This window comes from Ambystoma mexicanum, chromosome 6q (assembly GCF_040938575.1).
Source record: "Ambystoma mexicanum isolate Mex_15411 chromosome 6q, UKY_AmexF1_1, whole genome shotgun sequence".
Lineage (NCBI taxonomy): Eukaryota > Metazoa > Chordata > Amphibia > Caudata > Ambystomatidae > Ambystoma > Ambystoma mexicanum.
Window position 1 is genome coordinate 183,686,440 of NC_090937.1, and position 24,334 is coordinate 183,710,773.

Below are 24,334 nucleotides of genomic sequence, written 5' to 3' on the forward strand. Positions count from 1 at the left end.
TGTCGAAGAGAGATCAAGTAAGATGAGGGCACTGGTGTTGGAATTGAGGTTGGAGAGCAGGTCTTCACAGATGTTCAGGAGTGCAGATTCTGTTCTCCTGGCAGCTCTGAAGCCAGACTGATGGACATGGGGACAATCAACAGATTCAGAGTGAAGATTAAGTTGGGAGATGGCCAGCCTTTCCAGGAGTTTGCCCAGGAAAGGAGTGATTGAGATTGGGCAATGATTAGCTGGGCAGGAAGGGTCGGCTGTGGTTTAAGAGGGTGCACAAGGGAGTGCTTTAGGGGGAGGGGAAGATTCCAGTGGCGAAGGAGTGGTTGCAGAAATCAGCAGGAGCCAGGGTGTCGCTGTGGTACTTGATGGTTATGGAGGAGACTTTCATAGATTGGACTCTTCTAGAAACTACATCTGAGGATGACGGGGGAAAGGCAGTGAATTAGGGAGGATAGGTGGCCGGAGATGGGCCATAGGAGGAGCAGGGAGGAAGAGAGGACATGATGTCCTGAGTTTTAGAGAGGAAACGAGCAGCCAGGGTGGTGCAGAGGTTCTGGGAGGAGACGGGAGAGGTAGACTGCAGCAGGATTGTCCAGCTCACTGCAGATTTTAGAGTTCAGCCGAGTTGTTAGATGCCGCTGAAACGCAGGCTTGGATGTGGGCTGCTCTTGTTGCGGCCAGAGCCTGTATTTTCTCTGGAGCAGGCGGATGTACCAGAAGCATGCCATTCCTCTCAGCCGCCCTGCACTTGTGTTTAAGGGTGACGAGGTCTGAGTCGTACCAAGAGTAGCACTTGACTTTGGGCTTCAAGCAGATCCGCATGACTGGGGCAAGAACATCAAGAGTATCGGATCAGAGTGGAGCAATGAAAGGGCTGCGTCGGGGTGAGTCAGCCGAGGGGTGCGAAAGTCTGACACATGTTTCATGGGTCAGATAATCTGAAGGGAAGCCGTGGGGGCGGTGCTATATACCGGACGTCCTATTGGTGCGGACTAAAGAACCCATAAAGACGTTGCTGGGACACTGAAAAGTGTCCGTTTTTCCATAGGAAAACCACTATGTAAAAGTTACCAAGGTTTCCCAGCCTGGTGGGAATTATTCACAGCATTTGAATCCATGAAAGATGCCAATGCTGGAGAAATGGAGTTACAGTTAAACTACTCCCACAGACTGCTGCCCGGCCGTCCGAGAGCCCATTCCACCAGAGCGATCGTTGCGACTGTGTTCCTGTCTGGTGTGCCCCTGCTGGACATCTGCAAGGCTGCTACGTGGAGGTTCACACACACCTTCACAAGATTCTACTGCATCAGATTCTAGAGGAGTCCAGGGTCGCCAAAGCAGTGCTACGCAACCTGTTTGCTTGAAGGTGAGCCTGTTCGGGGGGGGAAGAGTAATTTCTTCCGTTGAGCCTTGCCACCTCCCGTGGTTGTGTAATGTTGTACTGCTATGTATTCTTCATGAGCATGTGAATCCATGCCAGACCCCATGCTGGAGAAGGAAAGTTACTACCTTTTAACTATTCTCCAGCATGGGTCTGGCATGGATTCATATGCAAACCCTCCCTCCTGTCCCTCTGCGGGTCTTCTTGGTCATACTGCCACTTAACGTGCTACCAAATCTGAAGATGGCTGCCAGAGGAGGGGCTTGGGGAGAGGGCAGTCATTGGCCGGGGGCAGTATGACCCAGAGTGATTGGTTTAGAGGTGAAAGACTGTAAGTGAAACTGGTTTTGATTTTTACGGAGGATTCCCGGCCTGACGGGGAATATTCATGAGCATGTGAATCCATGCCAGACCCATGCTGGAGAACAATAGTTGCAGGTAAGTAACTTGATCCTTCTTTTTGAGCCCCACCCCTAACAATTTCTAAGGTTAATTGCAAAATCGCTTCAGGAATTTTTAAAGCGAGAGGTGTGACCTAGCGGGGCTGAAAATCCCAGAAGAGCATATCCTCAAAATGATGGCCATGGCACTATGCATAGTCTAGCCCTAGACATACCTATAGCTTATCTGGAATTCACCACAATTAAATGATTTGCACACCCAGGCCCAGATGGCTTTATGGTGTTTTTTTTGGGATGGGGAGGCATATGTGGGGGAAGTGTTTTTTTTTTATTTTTTATTTTAAATCTACATTTTGCTATGGTTTGATCCCCATAGCAAGTCTATTCTGGTAATCTGGGTCAGGTGGCTGACTTCCATGGAACAATCTAATGCATCTCTTAACTGCAGCACTAGGCAGAATGCATGGAGGTGGTGGCTGCTGCTCACGTGACCAGGTCCTGCCACTAGTTTGCTCTGCCCATCCCCTAATAAACCAGTTTTCCTCAGCACTGGTGTCCTCCGCAAAGACTAGTACTTGACCTGTTTGTGCCAAGGTCAAGCTGGCAGCCACCATCAGCTGCCTGATGGCACATGCAATCTTGCATAGCTACTTTCATCGGTGTCCCCCAGCATAATCCCCCTCAGGTCCCAAGGAAGAGCCACCATATGTGCCTCAGTTTACCCCGCTCTCCACACCCCATCCAACACAGATCTGAGATATTGGGATTAATTGCGCGCAGTTTGCTTGGAGACGTATACCATCCTGCTTGCCGCTCTGCTCTTACTTAAGGAGCCCTCCAGCGCCTCTTCCTTTGCAGCTGGGGAACAGGTGTAAGCACCACCCACCGTCTTAGCCCTGCCTCTTCCTTCCTGCTCTTAACTCTTAGATCAAGATCAAGGGCTTCTCTCGCCCAGGTGTCCAAAGTGAAGGGCAGTCAAAGAAAATGGCAATTCCTGTTTTGGACCTGTTCAGACCAGGAGGATCCAGGACCCGAACCCCTGCTTAAGACAGCAGGTAAGCATGCACCAACATGTGTTTACACCCTCTGTTCCCGCAGGTCATCCCCACCCTCTCTGGTCCCCCCCCCCATGTTCACTTGTGCCCCCCTTCCCACACACCGGAGTCTGTTCTGCTACGGTCTGGTTTCACCATCACGGTCTTGTGGCCAATGCTGGATTTTACTTTTATGGACTTCATTGATAGACTGTGCGTTACCCTTTCTCCACTCTCATGCTTTACTTCCTTTGCATCTTGTACTCGTGGTGACCCTGAATCGTGCGGTTCCCGTCTTCATCTTGTATCCTGGCTTGCAACATTGTTACTACTGACTTCTGCAGTTGTATTCGCCCTCCCCTCTTGCTTCTCTCATTTTGACTGCTTACTCTGTTCTCTCTTCCCCTTGCTTTCTTCTATGCACTTATTCTATCAGAATTGTCCCTGGACCTAGTATGATGGCAACCTCGTTTGTTGCTCCCCATCCCCTTACTGTTACCCCCCCCCCCAATCCCTCCCCCTTCCCTCCGACACTATCTGAAACATTGTCAGGCCTAGTATGATAGTTGCTTGTTCTGTTCCTCCCTTTCTGCACCCCTTTCCTTCAGTTTTTTGTTTTTTCTCCGGCTCTACCAGAAATGTCAGGCCTAGTACAGTAGTCGCCTGTCTTTTTCCATTTCCTTCCGACTGCCCCTCCCCCCCCCCCTCATCTGTCTTAGCTTATCTGAAATGTCGTCAGGCCGAGTACGCTAGTTAATTTCACATCCTGTAATGCTCACCTGATTCCCGTAGAGGCGCCGGTCTTGACTGGGCATATAGCGTATCTCCAAAGGTGATGTGTAACACACGGCTGGCTCTTTGGGCTGGACCTCTGTGCACTGTATGTCTGACTCGAAGGGTAAGATGTCTGCAGATAGAAAATATGGGATTAATGAACTGGGTTATTGAATGTCTCTCTTCTTCCCTTTCTCTTCTCCTGTAGAACCCCGAAGGTTCACGCTCTCACCTTAGGTAAGTGAACGCCGTGCTCTCCATCTGCCTCGGGGCAGGGTGCTGTAACCAGTTTCTTCACTGGATAGGTAGCGCAGGCCTCTTGACTTCAGAGGACTGCTGTCCGTCGTTTACTGCCCGAACGGTAAGTTTCGAGTAATTCTAATGTCTTTAAAGTCTTTAGTAATGATGTCTCTTGTTTTGCAGGGTTCCGGCGATGGTGGATGACGGGCTGAAGTGAGTTGAAGATGGAGCCCGTGTGATGAATAGAAGCGCCTGGAAGCACGTAAGTAAGCGCTTGTTGCCTGCTTCACGATGCGCTCTAACTGTCTTTTTATTTTGCAGGTACAAGTTCGGAGCGGCTGCAGGGTGCCGGAATACCCACTGGGTTAGATGTGGAAAGGAGTAATGGCACGTGAGTATTAAAGTTCCCCAATGTCTTTAAACGCACCTTGTTTTGTCTTTCAGATGCGGGATGCAGCGCCGAAGGCCTCCGGAGCGTGCGAAGAGTTGGTAAGCTTTTGTCTTTCAGATGCCGGAATGCAGTGTGAAGACCTCCGGAGCGCACGAAGAGTAGGTAAGCCTTTTTCTTTCAGATGTCGGAATGCAGCGCGAGGCGTTGGTGACAGCCGATGGACCAGGTAAGTGAAGAGCTGTCACTGAAGACCGTAATGCTAACCTGTTCTTTCTTGTCTTTATAGGTGTTGCTGAAGACTGGATTCAGGATGGTAAGCCTTTTTCCTTAGGCCCAGGATCAGATGCAGAAGACACGATGAGCGTTCTGCTGCAGAGGATGCAGAATAACGCAAAGCAAGATTCATCCATCGGGTGTGGTTTAAATAGCCTCCTGTAGTGCTTAGGTATCTCCTTCCACAGCCACGCCTAGGTAAGAAAAGAATTCCTGCTTTCCAGAAGAGTTCCAGTGTTCTGAACTTAGGGAGTGGCTCCTGCCCCACCCAACAGGAAAAGTAGTTCCAAACAGAAGAGGATCAGAGGCTCAACTGGCAGGCAAGTAAGCAGCATGGTCTGCTGCAGGTAAGTCCACCCAAGCATTATGAGCCCGGCGCTTCCAGCGCTGGGACTGGGCATATTTATGAGCCTGGTGCCTCTGGCGCCAGGACTGGGTCCAAAAGGTCCCAATTAGGACTGGTTGGCACTATGGATCTGCTTCCAAGGGAGTTGGGAAAACCCTGACCTTTTGGAAGCAGAGATCATGACACATCCTTACTGTTCATGGCCTCTAAGAATGTAATTGTATTTTCCCTTGGTCCCTCCCTTGAAGCGCTTTAAAACACATAGGATATAGTTTATATCGTGCCTATATACAATATGCATAGGATTCTATAATTGCATTCCTTTAGACACGAACAGCAGGATGCCTTATGAGTTTTCTCCCAAATACGAGTGCACGTGGATGTCCTACTCCCTTCCCCCCCCTTTTTTTTTTGTTGCATGTAGTGTATCCGATGTCCAGGCCCAGCAATCGAAAGCAGTTGGCAGTGCGCCTACTGGACAGACCTTCTGTAAGGGTAGGCTCGGCTCTATCCCCGTCGGTACCCTTGTCCCCCCCCCCCCCCCCCCCGAGTCGAACGTCATTATTAGTGATTCAGTGCCCGAGTTAGACGTAATGGATACCTTTCCCTCATTTGGGCGACTGAATCTTTACATGCCTCAAGTCAATGGTTCTGTGCCAGTAAACATAAGCCTCCAAGAGACATCCCATGCTGCATATTACCAGCCCTAGTGGGATCTTCAGCATACGGCCTCCCATAGCCCAATACACAAGCAACGTTTTGGTAGTGTGGAGGTGCTTGCCCCCTTCCACCCGAACTCTGTGAAATGGCATGCCATCCAGGGGGATTGACGTAACCTCCTGCTGCAGATAAACCTATTTTATCCTGCGCACACATCCCCGGTCAAAAGAAGTTCACCGGAGCAGCTACCAAGTGTCTTTTGTGAGGGAACCCAGAACTTCCTGCCAGGGGGACCGCAAACTACTGCTCACTCTCCCTAAATAAACTTCAGTACCTTCTCCTACAGCTGGGGGATCAGTTTTGCAGGGATTCTCTCGGGTAGGGCATGAATGCGTACAACCGAGGGATAGCGGACATCTTGACTGCTGCTAGTCTACCTAGCCAGGAGATGCTCCCAGTACTCCAGATCATCCTCAGTCCTTCAATAAGCCCGTAAAGTTCACCTTATACAGTATAATTGAGTTGCAAGGAGAGGTTGATTCTGCAGCAGCTCTTGCGGGAACCCCATTTCCCATTGCCACAGACTTCCCATAATTATTACAAAACCAGGAATGGGTGCCGCATTGCTAGAGGCCGACAGTGCTCCGGGTCGGTCAAATATACATAAAGCCTGATCCTGTGATGTTGTGATCACTCCCTTTGGGCAAAAGGCTCCATGGCTAGGGCAAACAACGGAGACAGAGGGCATCCCTGTCTGGTTCCCCCGTCTGATCTTTATTGTCCCTGTATAGGATCTGTTTACCCTTAACCATGTGGAGGAATCCGCAACGTTGCCAAACACCACCTTTAAAAGCATGGGACCAAAGACAAAAATCCTTGATTTTATTGGCCCAAAATCTTAGTGAAGATTTTCGAGTCCCTGTTAAACAATGATATAGGTCTGCATGAGTTACAATCTTCAGAATCTTTCCCCGGTTTTCAAAATAAAGTTCTGGACTCTTCCCCCGCCCCCCATCGTACCTGCAACTCACCCCAAAGGCGTTGAAGATTTTTTTCAGCAGGGTGAGAGGGACTAGCTGGGACTAGAATGTTATATAAAATGTGTTTGGCTTCGGGCCCCAGAGCCTTGTTGCCTAGGAGGTTCCCAATGACAGAATCTTGGCCCGCAATGGGACCCTCCACTGTCATCCTGTCTATGTCAGATATGTCTGTGCATAAGATATGTGACCACTAGGATCAGAGAAAAGACCCCTACCTACTGTTTGGCATCTTGGAACACAAGAGGGTTTTGCTCACTTATTCAAAGAAAAATGGCCAAAATTAGATCAATGCACAATTTTATGCTTACAAGAAACCTGGATTCGGGAAAAACCAGCAAGTGACAGATATACAATTTTGTTCAATGCTGCTGGAAAGAACAGGCTTGGTCGCCCATTTGCCAGATTAATTACGATGATCAAAAACAACTTCAACTGGACTATTGTAAAGGCTGTAAATCCGAACTTGTGCACCCAAGCAACCACGTTACAACTCCCCAAGACCAATGACAGTCCCGGGCGTCACTTGCTAATAATAGTCTATTGGAATCCAGCGATCTCCCAAAACAAACAGCTGTCACTGCATTAATTGAGTGCCTAATCTCCTTTGTTGATCCTGCAATTATCATATGTGGCGACTTGGAATTATTCTAGGTTCAAGGAGTGGAAATCATCCTGTAAAACAGTCCAAAAAGCACCCAACCAACAGTTGTCCGATGGATGAAGGAGATGACGATAAGAGACTGCATCATGTTAAATGGATGTACTAATGGAGACATCCCCGCTGCACCCACATGGAATCGTGGCACCAGCTCAAAGACCCTGGACTACATTTGGGTGTCAAATCTAAAAAGTAAAATCACACACCTGACAACAGTAAAAACAGTGACCATGATGCACTACTGTTGACTTGGTATGAGATAGAGAAGCCGAGCTCCGATGTCAAATATACAGGATCTATAACCCCCAAACTATTCAGGATCAAGGTTGAGAACGCCAAACTGAACACGTTCACTGAAAAATACAAGACAACCTCAACTTTGGAATCAAACATAAATTATAGCCCTTTTATGATGCAGTTCAGAATTGAGAGAACAAATCGAAAAGATCAATCAAATATCCAACAGACATTCCTTTAGTGGAATCCTTTTCCAAGAAAAGACAAATGCGCAATGACCTAATGAAGATAAAAAGGGGCAAAGGCAAGAATTGCGCCATTCAAATAAAATAACATCAATACCGATATTGGCTCAAGGCATTTAACATCATGCTCGACCAGGAGCAAGCTGAAATGTTACAGCTCCTCATGCGGAAAGACACTAGATTGCTATGGGAAATCGATATTGGCTCAGTAAAAACAGCATATGACATGGCAAATGGTGTAAACGATGCTAAATGGGTTTCCCACTACACAGCCATATTCGATTTAGTGTCATGTCCAACACCCGACACTGAAGGAAATTGCAGTTGGCACATTGTGGAAACTCTGGAGGATATAGAATGTGCAATTCAAAAACTAAACTACTCTAGAGCGGCCGGTCCAGACGGCATTTCCAACTTAATGTTGAAAACAAATAGTTCCTTATGGCCAAAGTTCATTGCCACATTGTTCGAGAGGATCGCAGCCAGCAAGACCCTACCTGAGTCTTGGGGAAGGGCAATAGTCGTGCCCATATTCAAAAGAGGCGACCGTAACAATCCGACAAATTATCGTCCATTTACACTCCTTGACACAATAGGAAAGGTGTTCGCTGCTTTCCTTCAAAAGAAACTAGCGCTCTAGGCCGAGCATGCAAAGGTGATTTGACCAGCGCCAAACGGGCTTTACTAAAGGAGTCCGTGTCGAGTTAAATTTGATTATTCTAAATACCATCAAACTTTAATCCAAGATGAGCAAAAATGTTTCTTGCCTTCATAGACCTGAAACAGGCTTCTGATATCAACCGGCAGAAACTATGGGGAGAACTACTTTCATGGGCATGTCCTCTGGAGATTTGCAGCCCATTATGGCATTACATTCCAATGCCTCCTTTCGTGTAAGATTGAACTCAAAAGGTGATCTTCTCGATGTAGTTTACACACAGAGGGGAGTCAAACAAGGCTGCCCATTGGCAGCACTATTGTTTAAACTTTTTATATCGGACCTCCCCATTGCTTTAACCGAACTGAGGAAATCCCCCCCCCCCCCCCCCCCCCCCAAAAAGATAAACAATCATCATGTTACTTGGGTCACATACGCTGATATCGCCCTGTTGGACACTACACAAATATTGGGTTACAAATGTACTGCAACAAAAATGACCTAATAAACACACAAATCAAAGATCATGTCGACTGTCAGCGGACGAACATCAAGCAAAAAAACTTCAGCTGGTATTTAAACCATGAAAAACTAGATGCTACAAATTCCATTTTTTATCTAGTAGTTGAATTTAAGGTCTCAATACATGAATGGAAATGGACTCAAGATCTGCTAACGCGAATAACAATGGTTGCTGTGCAAGCACTCAAACTTCATGCTGCATATGGCAAATTCACGTTAAAAACTATTCTCCTTCTTGCAAAAAGTTGTACCTTCCATAACGTTTGGCAGCGAAGGGGGATGGAACATACCTGCTGATATTTGGTGTAAACTTGAAGGCAAATTCTGGCGTGAAGTCTTGTGCCTGCCACAGAACCTTTCAATAACAGTGATTCTTTACCAACTGGGCATAGATTCACTATATGGCACAGTTCTGTGGAAATCAATTTCAGCATGGCGTAAAATGAGAATGGTTCCAGTAGCAGGCCCTTAACGAAATCTTACAAAAAAAGTCAACTCTCACACGTCTGATCTAATAAACAAGTGGGAACAAAAACTTCTTGCGACAATGCGATGTGCCGGTCTGACTGACAAACTCGTAATAAAAATGCCACAGAGCTAAAATAAAATTGAGACGTTGGAATTGGATACAGAACAATGAAAAGCGAAAGTTTACATCTACACAAGACCTGGGAACCTCGTTGCATGGACTTAATGAAACCCCCAAGTACTTGTGCAAATTCCCCTTGCGATACCACCATACCCAATTTGAGATTGTGCTTCTTGCTTTATAAGACCAAAGCAATATTAATGTTGAGGCGCGATCCATAAACTTCAGACAGACCATGCAGCTAAACACCTGATAATTGAATGCACAGCTATTACAGCCCAATGGTCGCATCTTGCAGCCTTTGCGCCAATAAATAACGAGTGGTGGAGCTACCTAATTACTGGAACACACGGCTGACTTGTGCAGTAATCAACTTTATGGACTCTGTACTGCCAGAAAACCGATGTTTTGGTTAGAGAACACAATTAACTAGTATGAAGGGTCAATAAGTGTAGGATTCACGTATTCATGTAATAAGTTTGTTTTTTTGTAAACTAAAAATTACAATAAAATATAGAAAAATTAGCAACATTACATCCAGAAATGTTGTATAACACTCAATACGCATACGTCCCATCCCGCCATACTGTATGGGCCGTGGTTTATAGTGATGCCATTGAAAATAAACCGTTGACATACTAAAGCATCTAATACAAACCATCGTCTGCCAAAGCATTGACAACCAATATTTTACATGTGAAAGTGTAATTCCATCTAAACCAGTCCATCAAAATACATGGACTGGTTTCAATGGAAATGCACTTTTACATGTAAAAAGTAGCATTTCCATGCTTTTTTTTGTAACTTTAAAACGTTAAATTTTTGCTCCAATGTTTTTGGTGGAGGTGGCAGAGGTCTCTTCCAAGGTGGCACAAAGTCCCCGACGCAAGATTGAACCGGCTGGGGTGTCGGGTCCCCCACCCATGCACCCCGGTGGGAGTCAGCGAGTGGAAGATCTCCACCGACCGATGGGTGCTGGATGTTCTTGCCACGGACCTATCCTAGAGTTCCAGCAAAAGTGTCTGGATACCACCGGTGGCCCGGCAGGGGCAGCACATAAATAAAATAATAATCCCTCAGTTCCTGCAGGAAGTAAGGGCCCTGATTAGAAAAGGGGTGTTAGAGCTGGTTCCAAAGCGACCATGGGGCTCCTGAGTCTATTGCAGATACTTCTTGGTAAAGACCGGGTGCTGGAGGCCCATTCTAAACCTGTGGCGTCTCAAAAAATACCTCCAGTCTCTAAATTCAGGATGGTCATGTTGCAGCACGTACTTGGCCAACTGGAGGAAGGGAGACTTCTTGATGTCTCTGGATCTGGAGGATGCATACTTCCACGTCCCCATTCACGAGAAGCATTGGAAGGAAGTTACTGTACTACCAATTCCAGACCCTCCCCTTCTGACTGAATTCGGGGCCCAGGGTGAGTATGATGTGCCTGGCACCAGTGGTGTCCCATCTGCGGGGATACAGGTGTACCTCTACTGGCTCATCCGGTCAAGGGAAGTAGCCGGTAACACAGGGTGAGGACCATCCAGCTGCTGACGTATCTGGGGTTTTCTGTCAATTATCCAAAGTCCTGCTTGATAGCATCGCAGAACATGCTGTTCCTGGAGGTCAGGCTCAACCCAGTGTCTTGCCTGGCAGCTCGCTCAGAGCATAGCAGCTCTACTGGGCAAGGAGCAACGGCTGTTGGCAATGAAGAGCGCCTTGGTACGGACCATCAAGTCACTACTCTGCATGCTGTACATGTACCTGATCCGGCTCTGCAGGTTGCAGATGCGACCCCTTCAGGAATTCCTGGATCCAAGTAACCGTAAGCCTCGCAGACAAGATTGCTCTCGACAGAGTTCTGTCGAACGATAAGATGGTGGGGGTTGCGCTCCAACATTGCAGGCGAACAGGTTTTCAGAGCCTTCATACAAGGAGACTGTCTGAAGGGTGCTTCTGTCTCCATGTCACTGAAGGCCAGTGGTGAGTCTTCAGCCAACACCAGCACTATGTTTCACCTCAGGAAGCAGGGGGCTCCAAATCCCCAGCGCTCTCCAGAGGCGCAGGATTTGTGGCACTGGGCCGTTGCCCAAAAGATGTACTTCATCCCCTTTCACCTGGCGGGAGTCGAACACCATCGACTCCTTCAGCAGAGAACTGCGCTCTTGCCACGAATGGGAACTTTGACCGGATCAAGTGGACTGTCTTTTCCTCAAGTGGGGCATGACAGATTGAGCTGTTTGCAGCAACACATTCCAAATGCCAGAAATTCCACCAGCAAAGAGCCTGGGGGACGTGTTTTCTACTGGGAAACATTCAGGGGGAGATTGAAAAGTTGCTGGCCCTCAGTTATCTCCCACTGCACAAGTACACATTCATAATTAAAAAAACTCCTCCACTACCTGTCAATGTAAGACTTATTGCCAACAGGTCAGGTGTGGAGGTAATCATCTGCTGATGGCTGCAGTTTAATTTTAAGTCTATGGCAATCGCCAAGCCCCCCACAGTGACCCTTTGCATCTTTTGTTGCCATCTTGCAGTATGTGTGAAAACCTTTCAATGCTATTGGGTTAATGGCCATGGACTCCTGAATCGGGACTATATTCCCATATTGCGCATATATGTCTCTGCGCAGGTTATTAAAGCCACAAACGTTTCATGATAAAAATCCTAGTTTTTTTGCTAAGTTTTTATTTTTGTGAACATTTGTACAGCTGTTTCCAACCAGGACCAGTCCTCGACTGAAGCCGCTTTAAGGCCAGCTTGAGTTTTAGGCTTAAGTGACGAGATGTTCCCATTTTGTGACTGGGAGACGGGATTGAAAGTCGGACAACGCTGTTCCTGCGCTAAAGTCAGTTCATACACCACCAATTTTAGTAAATGGCGTTCTTTCCGGACAATTTGAGCAATTAAGTTGGCGGTGAAATAGCAAGCCGATCTATTAAACCGGGTTTTAGAAAACCTAAGGCAAAATGGCGTAGGAGCGCAAGGCTCATATTTTATCTATTTAGAGCCGATTTAAAAAAAAAAAAAAAAAAAAAATTCCCCAGTCCCTGAGCATCAAAAACCCAACCCATAACTGTTCCTTGAAGAATCTTGGGAAGTAGATTTGGGATGGAGCAAAGGCTAGCCTCCCGAGCGAGAGGGTCTGTTCTCAAGAATGGGGTCTGGCATGGATTCAAAAGAATATTCCCCGTCAGGCTGGGAATCCTTGGTTAAAAAAAAAAAAAGAAATCACTTTCATTTCTGAACTGTCTTTCTCCTAACAACCAATCACTGAGCTCTGGGTCATACTGCCCCCAGCCAGTGACTGCCCTCTGCCAGCCATCTTCAGATTTTTACTGCACGTTCAAGTTTTGGGAGTCCTCGTGCTTAGCTCTCGAGCTTTTACTGCGTTTTTCGCTTTTTAGAAGAGATTTCTCTTTTGATTTCTCTTTTTTGTAAAATCAAGCCCCTGTGCTCCATCGATCAACCTTCTGACCAACAGGTACCAGTTTTTCTGATTCTTCAGTGCCCCTCCAGGGCAAATTTCATTGAGTTTCTTAATGTGGGTTCCAGAAGATTCTTCAAGGCCTACACTGCATGGATCATGGCGGATGAGAAGGCTTCCCCTCCGTCAAGCTTTGTACTGACTGGTTTGCAGAATGTGTATATGGACGATAAGCATTCCCAGTGCCTCTACTGCCTGCAACCAATGCACAAGTAGGAGGATTGTGCATTTTGCCACCAGCGCTCCAAGCACACAATGAAGGATCGGCTCAATCAACTGGAAGAATGGCTGTAGGCCAAGGCCTCTGCCCCGGGTGCGTCCCAGGGGCATGCCTCTCCCAGGTCCGGGAAAAGCAGGCTTGTAACTCCTTTGAGGGCGCCTCTCCCACAGAGGTCCAATAAAAGGCCATGCATCACAAGTCCGATACAGTCAGGAGCGCCGTTGTGACCGGCTCCTCAGCGGCCATGGCACGTCCAACATTTGCGGCTACTTCAATCGCCAGTCAATGCTCAGGATCCTCGTCCAAGAGGAAGTTGGACCATCCGGTCAAGCTCAAGGTGGGTCCGGAGACAGCCAAGGAAAAGTACATGGGGGGGGGGGGGGGACTGAGACTGACCCATCACCCCAGGAGGCCAAGCGGGACAAGGCGTCCGGGACTGCCACAAAGGACAAGCGGGGCAAGGAGCCAGTCCTTACGGTGAAGGACCAAGTACACCCAACAAAGGCTCCAGCTTCTATCGAGGTGGTGGCATCCCTTTCGAAGGGGCGCCCTTCTGAAGGCAAGTGTCCCTGCCAGGAGGGAGTCTTCATTCCGGCCCATTAAGAAAACCCCCTGAGAGGCAGCTGGTCATTTCCCAGACAACATCCCGGCTGGACGCGAAGGAAGGGGGAGGAGGTCCTCCAGGGCACAGGTATCTCCTCCGAGGAAGAGTTTGGCTACCTTCAGACCATCCATGATGGCGACTAGGGGAACGTCTGAGCCGCGCCCTATGGCAAGGGCTCCGAGGAGGGCGACTAAGATTCTGTTGAAGACTGGGCGCAGCAGGACCAGGGCCATGGCTCTCATCCTACCCCACATCTTCCTACCAGTGGTTTTATTAACAGTTAATGTTGGGCTTCAGTTATAGGTGTGAAGAGTGAATTCATGGACTTTGTCTCATTTTGTATGTTTTATCTGTATAATCAAAAACAGATTTCATGCTTTGTGGTTGGACCCATGGCCTACTGAATACTTATTTTTTTTTTTTTTTTGTTTTATCCAAATGTGTGCAGTCTGATGGACTAAGACTAAATTAGAAGTATATTTACTGTGGCTTGACCTTAGCATAATAGTTCATAGAGCTTGAACATCACAAAGTGGTTCATTTAGGGGACTCCCCTTTGTGTGTTAATTACCCTACTCATTTGTCCCCTGGATGCCTTGAGTTTATCCTTTTTGTGGTGAACCATGAAAAGGCAGCTGGGTTCTAGATGCAATCCAGTATGGTCACTGAGTTCGAACACACACAAATCTGATACCTCCCTTAAAGCCATCTCCCTACGCACTTTCAGGTTTTAAAGGAGGCAGGACATCAAATGCTAAAAAAAGCCATCGAAAGTTCTTCCTTAGGCAAGAGGAAGGGAGTATACTCCAGGAACTTAATCAAAAAACCAGACTGGAAGTGGCGGCCTATCAAGGACTTGCGAAGGCAGAACAAAAACCTCAAAAAGCAGAAGTTTAATATGGTAACACTCCAGGTGGAAGTAAAGGCTGTACCACCTCACGAATATCTAGCGGCGTTGGATCTCAGGGATGCATACTTCCATGTGCCAATACACCCAAGGCACTGAAAGTACCTCAGATTTGTGGTTGGCGAAAGCCATTACCAGTTTGGGTACTACCATTTAGCCTGCAATCTGCACCCAGGATGTTCACTAAGTGCCTGGCACCAGTAGCAGCCGTCCTCTGAAAACAGGGCCACCACGTCTACCCATACTTGGACGACTGGTTGGTTCGAGGTTCACTCTGCTCCAACAATTGGGATTTGCAATATATTAAACAATCTTGCAGTTGCCTCCAAAAATGTAGTTCTTGGGCACTCATTTCCTCACAGACCCTCAACCGTCAGGATGAAAAAATTGATAATCTTAGTGAACTTTCACTCCAAACCAGCTAGTCAGTCCATGCATACATGGCTCTCCCAGGGACCTGCATCCCTATTTCCTCTCCGCAGGCTGCACAACCGGCAAGTGCAAAGGTTTCTGGCCTCCAGATAGTCCCAAATTTGGGGTTCCTGGTCAGATAGTTACATCACTCGGTCGCTATCAAGCATACTAGAACGGTGGCCATACACCTGCAACATCGCGAAAGGAATGCCCTTTGTGCAACCCAATTACCATCTCAAGATAGTGACAGATGCTTCCCTGGCGGGATGGGGAGCTCATTTGGACAAGTCCAAGCCTTTGGACCCCGAAGAACTCATCCTCCACGTAAATGTGCTGGAACTGCGGGCGGTACATTGGGGCTCTATAATCCTTCCTCTCACTATTCAAGAATTTGGTGGTTCCAGTCGTCACGGACAACACAACCACTATCTGCTGAAACAAGGTGGAACGTGGGCACACTGTCCCAAGAAGCGCAGACCATTTGGCATTGGGCCATCCAGCACAATATTCTACTTCAAATCTTACACCTGCCGTGGATACAGAACAAAAAAAGCACACCCTCAGCAGGGATTCATTGCAGTCACCAGAATGGCAACAGCACAACCTCGGATATCCAAGATATTCTCAATGTGGGGTCATCCCCCTCTAGACCTTTTCGCCACTGACAACAAGCAGTGCAAGAAATTTGCAAGCCGGGTCCCTCAGCCAGACTAAAGGCGACACATTCTCATTCTCATGGAAAGGCGTGTTCGCATAAGTTTCCCTATCAGGAAAACTATACAAATGATGCGCAAAGGTCACTGCAAAATAATCCTGGTGGTGCTGTACTGGCCCAGGCAGACCTGGTTCTTGGACCTCCTGCAGGTAGCAGCGGACGATCCAATCCATATAGGATCTCATGCCAATCTTTTATCCCTGAACAAAGGGACGATTCTTCATCATGATCCAGGCTCTCTTAACAGCGTGGCTCCTCACCACGCTGAATTCGACCATTTGAACATCCCTCAAGACTGTCGGCACAGTCTAGCAGCTGCTAGGGCCCCTTCTTTTAACGTCTCATATAACCACAAAAGGAAAAGATTCTGTACATGCTGTTCACAACAGCCCAACCTGCATCTACTTGCATTAAAACCCAATCCGGGCCTTCCTTACCTACTAAAATTGGCAAAAGGTGGTCGAGCAATCTCTATAGTTACTTATCAGCAATTTCTAGATTTACAAGCTAAAGGTCTTCCACTCGCTACAGTGACCGACTAATCAAGCACTTGAAAGAGCTTTTTCGTACATTTCCTCCAAAGAAAAGGATTCCACCTGTATGGACCCGGAGCCTGGTCCTGGCGGGGGTTATGAGCCCCGGTGTCTCACATGGATGGTGGCTTTCTTGGTAGCCATTACATCCTCTAGATGTGTTTTTTGAGCTACAAGCTTTGGTGGTAGACCCTCCATCTACAATTCGCGAAAGACATAAGTTCCATCGGAGTTTCACAAAAATGCAACCATAACTGTGCCTACATTCTTTCTTTCAAAACACTTCACCAGCGGAGAAAGCCCTACACTCTCTGGACATGAAAAGGGCATTGAAATCTTATGTAGACCGGACAAGATCGCTTTTGTCGCCTTTGGCCCGTTGCAAGGTGGATTTCATCTACAATCTCCTTCTGCTACTTGCAGGCCAATAGGGTGTTGCAAACTGTGCTTGGAGCAAACTCTACAAGGGCCACAGCTGCCTCTATGGTTTTCTGGTCTGGCTGGAGTACCCGTCAGACATTTGCCAGGTGGCAACATGGGCAGTGCCCCACACATTTACCATGCACTACTGTTTACATCGGCACGCTGAGGACGTGCAGAGGGGACGAGCAGTCCTTTTAGCAGCTGTTTCAGTAAGGAAAGCCCTACAGGTCCCCCTTCCTCCCCCCGGTCTACTTGCGTATGTATTCTTCTCGCAGAGAATTTGAAAGTATATAATCTGTGTTTGCCTGGTTTATCCAATCTATTCACATGTGAATCCATGAACGATCCAATGCTGGTGGAAGGGAGTAGTTTCTTACCCTTAACTCCATTTCTCCAGCATTGGATCTTTCATGGATTCACATGCTTAGAATATTCCTCGGTAAGTTATATAGACATTTTCCATAGGAAAAATTCTGACACTTTTGTGTCCTATCTACGTCGTTTTGGGCAGCGCACGTCGGCACCCCTAGGACGTAGAGGTATATATAGCCCCGCCCCACGGCTCCCTCAGATTTCAACCGTCTTCCAAAGTAGTGGGATTACCTCGCGTATCTATTTGGTTAGGTTGTACTTTCTACTTCTGCGACTTTTATTTTTTTTGAAAAAATGTCTGGAAAGGCGTTGTTTCATCCGTGTGCTACATGCAGTCTTAAGGTGTATGAAGGGGATGGTCATATGGACTGCATTTACTGTCTTCATCCTCACCACACAGCGGACACATGTGAAATCTGTCAGGGCTTCTCCCAGAAGACCCTCGAAGACCGAAAGAGGCCTTGTCGATTGGCTCAATGACGGGGCGGGTGCGTACCCGGCATCGGAGGTGGGCTCCACGGCCTCGAGAAGTAAGTCAGAACCCCCGACGAAGAAGGCGCGTTCTGCTGAAAGACGCCCCTCTGAGAAGCATTCGGAGAAACATTAGAAGGCCCCCTCTTCACACAAGGCGTCTCCTTCCTTGTCTAAAAAGGAGAGAAAAGAACCATCTAAATCCTCCTCAGGAGACCGTCATAAGTCCACCTTGTGTCGAGAGGCCTCGGCCAGCAAGTCGGCCCCGAAAGCGGCGGAAACACCTCAAGGCCCTGCGCCACTTGCTTCGTCGACGGCCCGCTCGTTGACACCTGCGTCATCGGCGACTCCTCCCACGATTCAGACGGCGGCTGTAGGAAGCATATCGTCATTGATTGTGGTTCCGTCTATGGGATGGCAACCAGAGGTTTTTGATCCCGTTCCTCCTGAGGCCCTGCTGCAACCAGAGGCAGCTTTTTCCATCTTGTCGGCTGACGAACGTGGCCTGGTCGTGCACCCAACCGACCTGGGGTTGCAACCAACCAGTGCAGTGACGCTCTTAAGTGGGGGTACCATCCTACGACCTCATTACTGAACCCCCAGGCGGTTCTGTCCTTGGAGGTGCTAAATACGCTACAGAAGCTGTTACATCCCCGGCACTGCTACAGTCTACGCCACTCGTCGACGAGCCGGGCCCGGCTCCTTGCTCGACGACCAGGATTACTGCCGCTTCCCAAGCTGCGGAAGATCGCCCTCGCCCACAAGAACTACTACCGGAATCTGATTCAGACCGCGAAGGGTTGGGTTCAGACATCTCACTATCCCCCTCAAGGGACCCAACATGGGACTCTGAAGCAGAAATGGAAGCTCCGAGAAGTCCGGCGCAGCCATCACCACCTGACTACGTGGGAGCGTTCCATGCCATGATGAGTAAGGCGTGTGCTGAATTTGGCCTAGTCCCTGAACAGGAGAAAAAGGATTGTTTTCTTTTTGATCATATGGGCAAGAGAAGGAAATCCATATTTGCCATCCCTATTTTAGACCATGTCTGGCAAGAGGTCCTGAAGACCATGCGTCATCCGTTCTGGGAACCGGCAGTAAAAGATCGTTTGGAGGAGAAATTCAAGGCTCCGGAATCGACTCCCAAGTGCTTGACGTCTCAACCTTTGCCGGAATCGGTGGTATCTGCGGCAGCGGCTAGAAAGGCCAGGTCTCAACATAAATGCACGACCCCGCCGGACAACGAAGCCAGGAGGCAAGCCGCTTTTGGCAAGAAGGTGCTGTCGGTCGGTGCGACTACAGTTAAAGCAGCCAACTCCTTGGCGATTATGTCTAGGTATGACGGGGAAATGTGGCACCGGCTGTCTCCTATCTTGGAGCATTTGCCCGAAGAAAATAGAAAGTCCGCCATGTTGCTAGTACGGGAAGAAGAGGCCTCCAACCATGCTATAAACATTGCTGACTTAGCCGAGTCTGGATTTCAGCAAATCAATAATGGCGTGGTACTACGAAGACAAGCCTGGCTCAAGTGCACTACGTTCAGACCGGAGGTGCAATATAAAATCTTGGATATGCTGTGTGAAGGGGAACAACTGTTTGGTGAAAAAGTTGATGAGGCCTTGAAGGGCATGAAAGGATACTGACACGGCGCGGTCACTTGGAGCCCTCCAGAGTCGTAGGAATTTTCGTTCCTTTCATCCTTTCAGAGGGGCTTCGGGTAACTCCCGGTTTGGGTCATCTAGAGACCGAGATTTCAGCAGACCCTCCTACTCGTCCCAAGGCTACACACGTGCGGCCCAGTCTTCTCGTAGAGGCAGAGATTACCAAACCTCCAGACTGCGGGGTGCCTACCCTTCGTCGACGAAAGATAAACAAGCCAAGAACCAACAATGACATGTTTCAGGACGTCCTGGGGAGCCGAGTGTCTCGTCACGTCGACGAGTGGGAGCGCATAACAGACCAATGGGTTTTGGACACGATTCATCTGGGCCATTCTCTACAGTTCTAGGACAAGCCACCACACATTCCACCGGTGTTCTCGGCTCAGCCCCACCTTCAAATACTACTGCAGGAGGTGGCGCTTATGCTGCAGAAAGGGGCTATAGAACTGGTCCCGATGGCAGAAAAAGGACAGGGAGTGTACTCCCGTTACTTTGTTGTCAAACCAAATGCAAAATGGCTTCCCATCCTGGATCTACGAGCGCTCAACAAACTGTTCAAGAATTTAAAATTCAAAATGCTTACGCTCCAGGAGGTGATCCGATCAATACAACACGGAGATTATTTGTCGTCGCTAGACCTTCAGGACGCATACTTCCATTTCCCGATGCGTCGACGACACAAGATTTCTGCGGTTCGTCGGACGAACCCACTATCAATTAAGGGTCCTCCCGTTCGGACTAAAATCGTCCCCCAGGACGTTCACCAAATGTCTGGCTCCAATAGCAGCCTGCTTAAAGGAAGGTCACCATGTCTACCCTTATTTGGGCGACTGGCTAGTGAGGGGATTGTCTCCGGAAAGGACACAAAGCCTAGATGCCACCATGTCCCTCCTACAACGTTTGGGCTTCGCAGTGAACTTCGACAAGTCCTCATTAAAGCCGTCAAGGACCTTGGTCTTTTTGGGGGCAGAGTTCCACACAGTCGGGGCTGGTGAAGCCATCCCTCGAAAGGATTTAGACTGCAACAAAAGGCATCGGAATGGCAGGTCGACACCAGTGTGTCAGTGCGAAGGTACATGTCCTTGCTGGGGACCATGTCGTCCTGCATACCCTTGATCGGCAATTGCCGCCTCTTCAGGAATTCTTGGCAGATCGATGGGCAGAGTCAAGGGCGCTGGTCAGACAAGTTGACCATCAACGGCCAGCTCGTGCAGGCTCTTCAATGGTAAATTTCCATACATCTGACGAAGGGAATGCCCCTGCTGGAACCTGCGTTCCAGAGGACAGTGGTGACGGATGCTTCTCTAACTGGGTGGGGAGCTCATCTGGAGTCCCTACAGGTTCAGGGTCGTTGGTCATCGGAAGAATCCGCCCTTCAGATCAATCTGCTAGAGTTGAGGGCGCTGCTTGGGCCCTGAAATCCTTTCTACCACAGATAAAGGGCTCAGTGGTGAGAATCATGACAAACAACGCGACAACTATGTTTCATCTACGAAAGCAGGGAGGAACTCGCTCCAGGATCCTGCCGACGGAAGCCCATGAGATCTGGCATTGTGCCCTCCAACACGACATACATCTGTTGGCGTTCCACTTACCAGGAATAAAAAATGTGCAAGCAGACGCTCTCAGCAGGGAGATGAATCGTCTACACGAATGGGAACTGAACGACCAACAACTGCACCATGTCTTCGCGAAATGGGGTCATCCGGTCCTCGATCTCTTTGCAACGAGACACAACAAGAAATCCTCAAAATATGCGAGCAGGTGGCCACAACAAGACTCGCTAGGGGACGCGTTCTCCTTCCCATGGACGGCCAAGTTTCTGTATGCCTTCCCCCATTCCCTCTCATCCGTCGGACTCTGCAATGGATCCACGGATATTCATGTCGGGTGATCCTGGTGGCCCCGTATTGGGCCAGACAAGTGTGGTTCTCCGATGTACTTCACCTTTCAGCGGCAGAACCAAAGAGGTTCCAGAAGATCCCCAATCTTCTGTCTCAGGAGAAAGGGGTCGTTTGGCATCACGACCCGGACAGCCTCAGTCTGACGGCCTGGCTCCTGATTTCTCCGAGTTTGGCTCGTTAGCGATTCCAGCGGACTGTCGCATTTTGCAAGCTGCAAGGGCACCTTCCACGAACGCTTCATATTCATAAAAATGGAAAAGGTTCTGCATATGGTGCGCAGGTCAACCAGGTTTGGTCCCGCTGACGATCACACCAGAACAGCTCCTACCATACTTGTTGCTCCTGGCTAAAAACGGTTTATCTGTTTCATCCATAAAGGTGCATCTGGCTGCCATCTCGAGATTTACTCGTAAGAGACATTCAACTCCATTGTTGACCGCCTAGTTAAACACTTCCGTAAAGGGTTGTTTCGAACCTTTCCTCCCACGAAGTTTCCTCCGATCTGGAGTCTAAACCTGGTTCTGGCAGTACTGATGAAACCACCTTTTGAACCAATGTCGTCGACATCATTAAAATTTTTGTCTTGGAAATTGGCTTTCCTGGTGGCCATTACTTGAGCTCGACGTCTGTCAGAAATAGAAACTCTAGTGATCGACCCTCCGTATTTGAGGTTTTTCAGTAATAAAGTTGTGCTGGCCACTAACCCGCATTTCATACCTAAAGTGCCTTCCATGTTCCATAAACACGCTTCTATAGTGTTGCCTACATTTTTTCCAACAGTCTTCAGTGGCGGAGAAGACTCGCCATACATTGGACGTGAAAAGAGCTTTAAAATTTTATCTCCATCGCACTCAAAGCTTTAGAGACACGAGACACCTCTTCGTAGCTTATGGTCCTGCGGCTAAGGGTAAAGCGATTTCCAAACGAGGACTATCCAGATGGGTGTCTTCGGCCATTTCTTATTGTCATTCCAAGGCCGGAAAACCGCTAGGAAAGCGTCCAAGGGCCCATTCGACGAGATCTACATCGTCGGCGCTGTGGTCCGGAATTCCGCTGGGGGATATCTGCCAGGCGGCTTCCTGGTCGGTACCACACACGTTTACCCGGCATTACTGTCTCGCACAGCAACATGCTGAAGTTACACAGATGGGGCGTGCAGTACTAGTCACCTGTTCCAATAAGGTAAGCCCCAAGTGGGGGTTACATCCTTCAGCAACTATGCTTTAAAGTGTCGTGTCTTTCACTGTCAACATACTATAATGTAATGTGTTGCCATGGTAAATATGCATTGTGATGTTGGTTTGCATACACGCCTCCAATGTTGGGGGGATACTGCTATACAATCTATTCTAAGCATATGAATCCATGAAAGATCCAATGCTGGAGAAGGGAATATAGTTTCTTACCTGTAACTCCATTTCTCCAGCATTGGTATCCTTCATGGATTCACATGCGCCCGCCTGCCTCCCCTGAGCATGCAAACCAGAGATCCCCCCCCTACTCTTCCCCAATACTACTTTGGGGGCCGAAATCGGAGGGAGCCGCGGGGGCGGGGCTATATATACCTCTGCGTCCTAGTGGCGCCGACGTGCGCGGCCCAAAACGATGTAGATAGGACACAAGTGTCGGAAATTTTCCTATGGAAAAGGTCTATATAACTTACCGAGGATTCCCAGCCTGACGACGGAATATTCGAAGCATGTAAAACCATGAAATATACCAATGCTGGAGAAATGGAGTTACAGGTAAGCAACTATGCCCTTCTCCAGCGTTGGTATCTTTCATGGATTCACGTGTGCCCTCCAACTTACCCATACAGGCAAACATCCTCTTTAAGGGGATAATCATTTAGCTGGAGTGGTTAAAATCTGAGGGAGGCGTGCTTGGCCGGCGCTATAAACTCAACGTCCTATTGGTGGGGACCAAAGCACCCACAACGACTTTGATGGGGGCACAAAAGTGTTAACCTTTTTCCATAGGAAAAAGGTAACAGTATTCCCAGCTTGACTGAATATTCACAGCATGTGAATCCATGAAAGATACCAATGCTGGAGAAATGGATGGAGTAGTTTACCTGCAACTCCAAGTTCCATGTGAACAAATGCATTGAATATCCCACTTTTTTCTCCTAACCTCCAAATGTCGGGAGAATGGACTTTACACTCTATTTTCGAAGAGCAGTTATGTTATACATGAACGGGGAGAAGGCCCTCCGCAAAGGCAGTCCAGCAGCCATTTTTGATACGGAGTTACCCTATTAACATTCAAGTTGGCGCACAAACCCTTACCTTTTTGTCTTGTAGGGTCACTCCACGAAGTCCACAGTAGCCTTCATTGCAAAATGTTCTTTCGACTGTATCTGCAAGGCAGCTACTTGAGTTCAGTTCATACCTTTACAAAGCACTATTGTATAGACCCACCAGAGCAGATTCAGAAGTGGAGATAGCCATCTTAAGACTTGTTCCTTCAACTCACCCACCATCTTCCGGTACGGTGTACTAGTTTATGCAAAGCATGTAAATCTGAACATAATTTCAAGCTTCCAGTATAGATTACTTGCATCAAAGCCTTACTGGGGCTATCTGTTCAGAGTTGAGTGCGCGCACCCATCCTTCCCACATGGGTGCTGCAGAAATCTTAACTTTTTTATTCTTTGATACCACACCTGGGTGATTTGATATTTTCAGTGTCATAGGTACACATAGGGCAGGGACAGCATTGTCCATGCCCTTGTATGTTTGTGTTTCCCAAACATACTTCGAACCAACCAATAGCAAGTGGCTGCAAATTTTGCAGGCTGTTGTGTGTTGGAGCCATGAAAACTGCATGCACATCAAGGCATTATCTACAATGGCTCCTCGTTTGCGCTCCTAAAGCATATTTGCTTCTGTAGGTTGCTGATCGATTGACTTGGTTGTACTAGATGTTAATGTCAAGATGGTCTTTATTTTGATTGTTTTTTTGTAAACTTGTTTTTTTTTGTTTAAACAGGAAAAAATGTTGTTCATCAGTTATCTGTATCATTAGAAGATTTATATAACGGTGCAACAAGAAAACTGGCTTTACAAAAGAATACAATTTGTGACAAATGTGAAGGTACGTCCTGATTGTGTCTTTGGTTAAAATTGCATGCTGACGTTTAAAAAAATAAAGAAGAAATCCATGTTTAAGGAGCCCTATTCATTGCTA

General features: G+C 48.0%; 1 protein-coding gene across 2 annotated transcripts in view; it reads left to right on the forward strand.

The window, feature by feature from the left end:
- The window catches only part of DNAJA1 (DnaJ heat shock protein family (Hsp40) member A1), a 344,000-nt gene that overhangs the window by 139,614 nt on the left and 180,052 nt on the right, over nucleotides 1-24,334 (forward strand). For both annotated transcript variants that reach the window (XM_069630610.1, XM_069630611.1), the window contains exon 4: nucleotides 24,137-24,241. In XM_069630610.1, coding sequence (XP_069486711.1) covers nucleotides 24,137-24,241 — 105 coding nt within the window. The remainder of the gene's footprint in view (nucleotides 1-24,136; nucleotides 24,242-24,334) is intronic.